The 6375-nt window shown below is 47.0% G+C and overlaps 1 protein-coding gene across 1 annotated transcript in view; it reads right to left on the bottom strand.

The window, feature by feature from the left end:
* Nucleotides 1-6375, bottom strand: part of ZNRF3 (zinc and ring finger 3) — a 53773-nt gene that overhangs the window by 46828 nt on the left and 570 nt on the right. Inside the window, exons 2-3 of the mRNA XM_015562874.1 lie at nucleotides 2740-2783; nucleotides 1012-1137 (exon numbers count right to left, since the gene is read on the bottom strand). Of these exons, the coding sequence (XP_015418360.1) occupies nucleotides 1012-1137 (126 nt within the window). The 5' untranslated portion in view covers nucleotides 2740-2783. The remainder of the gene's footprint in view (nucleotides 1-1011; nucleotides 1138-2739; nucleotides 2784-6375) is intronic.

The raw sequence follows: 6375 nt of genomic DNA, 5'->3' as shown, positions 1-6375 counted from the left end.
CAGCGATCTCCCCTTAGGACCCAGAACAGCAGCTTCTGAGAATATAAAAAATATCCAGGCAATAACACTATCCTTAGGAGATACCACGCTTCCTCCAATCAAAATTCTAATCACTTTCTCCAAACCTTTCCCTTGCACAAAATGATCCAGTTTAAAACAGGTTGTTACCTGTCATATTTTAAGATCACTGATGAATGCTTTTCCAAAATAAATTTATTTCTATCTTATACTGCAGTCAGAGGTAATGCTGATATATTCTCGGCTTAAAAAAAAAAAAGAGAGGCTTTTTTAGTCCTTCTAAATAGGACGACAACAGCCAATGGCAGGCAGCGAACATGTTTTGAGAGCTTATTCTGTGCTAGACGCTTGCATCTCATCTCCCCTCCTAACCATCCTATGAGGTAAGTTCTAATACAGGAGCATAATTGCCGCCTGCCATTCTGAAACCAAAAAAGCTCTAAGACCCAAAAGTTTTTCCATAGCTTACTTGGCAGCAAAACTTAATGGACCTGAACTCATTTGGGAGGCGAAGCTGCCCTGACTTAACAGGAGGCTATTTCGATTTTAGTTAACCCACTAATGTGACTATCCATAAAGTTTGCTACACAAATATGAATGTATATGACACCTTCCTACCTTCCTAAAGCCTCAAAGTCTCAGAATTCTGAAACATCTGGCCCCAAGGATATAAGATCAGGTATGGTGACTCTCTATTATCAACCCATTTCACAGGTAGGAACTGAGAGTCCTTGAGGGGAAGTGACTTGCCTAAGGCTACAAAGTGGACAAGAGGGGGAGCTGACGGGGGCTGGCCGGCTCCATCAGAGTCCGAGCTGGTAGTACCAAGGTGGGCAGCCACGAGACATGTCTCAGCGCTCCACCCACTCGACGCCATCTGGGAAAGGGCACTGTGCCAGCAAGGATTTTCTCTGAACCAACTATTTTGGGGAATGGAGGAAATGGCAGCGTGGAGAACACCCATCAGAACGGGAGAGATTCGGAGGGACTTACCTTGCCCAGGACAGTGAGGCATGGCTTCGGGTCCAATTCTGGCTGTTCCAGCTTCACCACTCCCACCCAGCCATATTCATACAAGTCCTCTTCGTCATTGTTATTACATAGGCCCAGTGGGTGCATCTAGGAAACAAAAGGCAAAGAAAACTTCAATCCACAAGCTGCAGGTATGATTGACGCACATTTCTCAGACGTGTATTTCTCAGACTCCACAGTCAAAAGTACCTCAAAACTTAAAATTAAATGGGGGAGGGGGGGGCGCAGTTTTCAACCCACGGGGAGTCCTGTCTCAGCACGAGCTGAGCACTGGGGAGAAAACAACGGAGCCACTATAAATATACTTAGAGGCCCAATGCACGAAATTCGTGTAAGAGTAAGCCTTCCTTCCCCTGCCTGCTGGCACCCAGAACCTGGGCTTCCCTCCAGCCATTGGCAGGCACCCAGGACCCGGGCTTCCCTCCAGCCTGGCTTCGTCTAGAAGGTGGGCTGGAAGGACATCCGGAAGGGCATCCGGTCTAATTAGCATATGACACTTTTATTATTATAGATTTTATGGATGCTTTCTCACTGTGTACACAGTGGTCACCCAAGGTGGACACCAACCTATGGGATGTAGGGAACAATAGCATAGCACCCATGCAAATGCCAATCTAATTTGCTGTGTGATACCGTAACATTGAGCAGCAGTTACAAAATGAGACTAGCTAGGTTAGTATCCAAGACTATTCGGCCTCTAGACCTTAACAGCGCAGCACTGACTTCAACTTCTGCCAGAGGAGCTGGAAACACATTCACGAATGTATGGAGAGACCACTAGACACGTGGTAGAATCACCAGGAGAATGGACAGGCTGTTTAAAGGCTCTCCTGGTTCCTGGGAAACAGATTACATTCTTTAAAGCTTTTCCAGAATTTACAAAGCACAGAAATCAAAGATAGGTAGAGGAACATCGTCCAATTTTTGCTAGTAAAAGCACAGCCCACGGAAACCTGAAAACAGAACAATCCTAAGGTTTGCACTCAGAGATCTACCACTGAGTTGAATCAGGCCTTAGAATCCCTAATAACAAGTTGAGAAGACAAAATCCTCATAATCAAACAAAGACGGTAATGAGTCTAGTACTGTGCCAGGCTCCATAAATAACTGGGAAAAACCCACGGTGGCAGACAGAGTAATGGCCCCGATGTCCTAATCACGGCCTAATCCCTGTGAATATGTTACCTTGCGTGGCATAAGAGACTTTATATTTATAGATGTGAGTAAGTTTGAGGTGGGGATATTATCCGGGATTAACGGGGTGGGTCCAATGCCGTCACAAGGGTCCTTCATGGACACAGGGAGGAGATGGAGCAATGGGCTTTGAAGATGAAGGAGGGAGCCATGAGCCAAGGAATGTAAGCAGTGGACCTCCAGAAGCTGGAAAGGACAGGAAAGGGGTCCTGCCTAGAGCTTCCGGAAGGAACATTGCCCCGCCAACCCATTTTTGACCTCGGACCTCCGGAACAGCGAGAGAATAAATTTGTGTTGCTTTAAACCACTAAGCTGTAGTAACTTGTTATAGCAGCAGATAGGAAGGTAATATACCCTCCCTAACCCCCACTCCTTTTACAGATGAGAATATAAGTTCAGGATAAGTCGTTTCGCCAAGACAACACAGCCAGCAGACGGCTGTACCCAGAGGTGACCTGGCTCTTGGATTCACGGTCCAGAGCCTTCCCACTTTACCTGTTTAACTTAACTGTCCCTTCCTCTGAGCGCTGGTCATCTCACTGGGGAGAAAAGGCTAAGAAATAACATCTTCATTTTAAAAAGTTGCCCACCAGCTCTAAATCCTGTGGCGTCAGGGTGCCGCATGAGCTTAGTGCGGGAAGCGAGGGTTGCTAGAATGTTCGGGGGGGCTTTGTGCAGCTGCTGAGCCTTGCTTGAGCTGAACTTCCAAGGGAGAGTTGACTGGTCAGGGAAAAATGAGAGACGGCAGGCGGTCACTCCAAGCCCGGGGCGGAGAATCTAAGGGCTTGAGGGCGAAGAGAAATGAGAGCAGCCGCGTGAGTATGGAAGGCCACAGTCTACACCAGAAAGGAAAGAGATGGGCCAGACGACTACATAGGAATTTAAACACCAAGACAATAGCATCGATTCGTCAGTAGAAAAACGGCACATGGAAAATAGCATATTTTAGGCAGATGGTGACACACCTCTGGCAGCACGGTCCTTGGACTCTAGAGGCATCAATGAGGGGAGGGCTGGCGAGTGCAGCTCAGAGAAGAAAGATCCTGGGCAATTCAATGGAACGACAAGGAGGATGATGAGGCAGATGAGCACAGGGTGCTACAAGGGGTGTCCAACTGCTGTCTGTATGAGCCGCGGGGCCTCCCGTTTCTGCATGAGTCCTGAGGCGTAAAGAGCGTGCCCAAAGGACCAATGAGGGTTCTGCATGCGGTGGATGGCTCCGCCTTCCCATAAGCTGCCCCCGAAGAACCAGCCCGCTCTAGAATGTTCAAAGGTTATTAAGTGATGAGCAGCTTGAAATGTAGGCCTCACAGTGGAGAGAGGGTGGGTGAGGGTGATAGGCGAATCGGACTCACAGCTCAGTCACCCCTGACCTCCAGGAAAGGTCTCTGAGCCGGACTCAAGTCAGCTTCCTGAAACCCTAGGTCAAGTCGTGTCCATGGCAACCATCCACACTGTTGACCCTTTTCTACAGTATTCCATGATATTTGAGGCCTGGCCACGTGATTTGGAGGTTTCCAGATGGATAGTTGCATTTTGTTACTTACACATGTATGGGGTTTGGCCAATACTCAAGAGCTGGGTTGGGGGAGCAGAGATATCATGCACTTTATGACCTTGCATTTATATCAAAGAAGCCAGACACAAAAGATCATGTATTATATGATTTCACTGCTATGAAATATTTCGGGGGGGCTTTGTGCAGTTGCTGAGCCTTGCTTGAGCTGAGCTTCCAAGGGAGAGTTGACTGGTCAGGGAAAAATGAGAGACGGCAGGCGGTCACTCCAAGCCGGGGCAGAGAATCTAAGGGCTTGAGGGCGAAGAGAAATGAGAGCAGCCGTGTGAGTACAGACGGCCACATGCTTTGGGGTGAAATCAGTTGATGGTGATGGTTGCAGAACACTGCTAACGTACTCAATGCCTCTGCACTGTATACCTTAAAATGGTTGAAATGGTGAGTTTTAGATCAATTTTACCATAATAAAAAAGGTTTTAAAAAGTGCCCCTAGAGTTTCCTCTGAGATGACTGCCCTCAGCTAACAGGGGAATCCACAGTGGAGGGCGATGTGGTTTCCCCCTTCCAGAGCCTAAGCCGATTACCGCAGCCCTTCTGGAGACGGGCTCCTGCAGAAGGCTAGCCCTGTAAGATGAAAAACAGGTTCCTGTCCGAGTACAGAACTTGAGAAAGACTTCATAGGGACTCAGGATTCACATTTATAAATTAAAGGGCTGCAGAGGCCTAAGGTTTAAAAAAACAAAAGGGTTTTAACCTTTATTAAAACCAGCATTTCCTACCCTTTGATTATAAGCCCATTTGGTGTTTAATATGGTCACACTGCTTCACGGCACAGGCTTTGGGAAATGCATACACGCATGACAGAATAAACCTAAAGCAACTATGACTCAGATGCCGAACACCCATGACACAAAGGATAAGGGATATAGTGAGAGAGACGAGGGACAGCCGAGGCTGGGAGGGGGGGCCGGATGTGGAGAAGGGAGAGGAGGAGGAGGATCAGGAACAGAACCCAAGGGCGGCAGAAGCAGAAGGCAGAGCCGAGAACTGGCACTTTCAAGCCACAATGAGGAGGAAGTGGGTCGGACCAGGTCGGAGGCTTATGCTGTGGAAAGCAAAACCCAGGGTCACATTCAAGAGCGTGTCCCTGGGTATATAGAAACCTGACCGCCGTCAGCCTCAAGCACACCTACTGGTCCCCTCGGGTCTAGCAGGCCCGGTGCCCTGGCTGCACTTCGTGGCGGGCCCTCTGCCCTCAGCAGTCTCACCCTCCATTCTCCTCCAAGACGCCCCTGTCAAATCTTCCACTGACACTGGGGTGACTGTTAGCAGCTCAAAATGTCAGTCCTGTCAAGGGTGTTGACTTCTGAGCAGAGATCAAAGACTTAAAAACCAAAAGGAATTTTTCTAAAGTGCCAGTGGGTGTGATTGATTGGCGTCGGTTGTTTATTTTCCCATGGAGGGCAAAGAGGCCACCAAAATAAAATCACATCTCAGAGCCTCGAAACTCCACCTCACACTCCCCACCACCTTCCCAGCTCCACTTTGGAGTTCCTTCTCTCCCGAGTTCCTTATTCCAGTTTCCATGCCCAGGTGCCCAAACTACTGGTCCCGTTAATGTCATCTCAACTACGTTTTAAGTGTAACTGGCCTCCTCGACCCACGTGCCAAATATTGAATAATTCAGGTCTCTGTCAGCTCGCCCTGATGACAATATCAGCTTCCGGAACTGCCCACCACCCCAGGCCGCCAACCATTTACACCCTGGAGTTCTCTTTTCCCAAGGGCTCCAAGTTATAAGCGTATCAGAATGTTTTATAGGGAAGCACAAGTAGCCATAACATGAAAACATTCCTTTGTGAACTGATCTGCCTCAAAGGATGGAATAGTCGAGGCAAAGTCATAAAATGCAAATGGATAAAAACCAATCTGGGGAAAATGAAGAAGGGGATGGCTTTCCTGTTAACTGAGCATCTACTATGCTACTATATTTATATATTGTATTTAATCCTTTTCGTAGCCTCTTACAAACCCGTTGGGACATCCGATGATATAATGACTAGACCAAGTAAATAAGCTGCAAACTAGAATTGCAAATCAGCCACTGATGCAGAATGTGATGGAGCCCACAAGAGTCCTATTAGTCAAAAACACGATTCTACTCAAAGCCGACGGCAACCAGTCTAGTGAAGGATTAAAGAAGAAGGAGTTTCCACTGAGAATGGTCGAAGGATTAAGACAGAACTTTGGAAAAAGTGCGAGTCCTCGAATATTTTTGGAAAAGTGACTTTTGATGATCAAACACAAGAAGAGGCCACATCCATACAATTTTGCTGAAAAAATCCCCACACTGCCGAAATGGGGTTCCCTCTCTGTTTATTCTCAGAAATCAGTGCAAAGCAATTATAATTTAACTTATTAAATTAAAATGTAAACTATCGTTTTCAGTTTCATTTTTCAAGGTAAAGCCCTAATCAAACTTTTCCCCCACTCCTTACTAAGAAATATTAGCCCCTAATTTATAAAAAGATCCCGAAGTCCTTTTCTGGAAAATTATCATACAGATAGATAATGAGGACTTCCTACGTATGGAATGCATATACTCCTGAAGATTC

The sequence above is a fragment of the Myotis davidii genome, unplaced genomic scaffold (genome assembly GCF_000327345.1).
Source record: "Myotis davidii unplaced genomic scaffold, ASM32734v1 scaffold478, whole genome shotgun sequence".
NCBI classification, from domain to species: Eukaryota; Metazoa; Chordata; class Mammalia; order Chiroptera; family Vespertilionidae; genus Myotis; species Myotis davidii.
The sequence above is the reverse complement of the archived record's forward strand: the minus strand, read 5'-3'. Positions and strand labels throughout refer to the sequence as shown.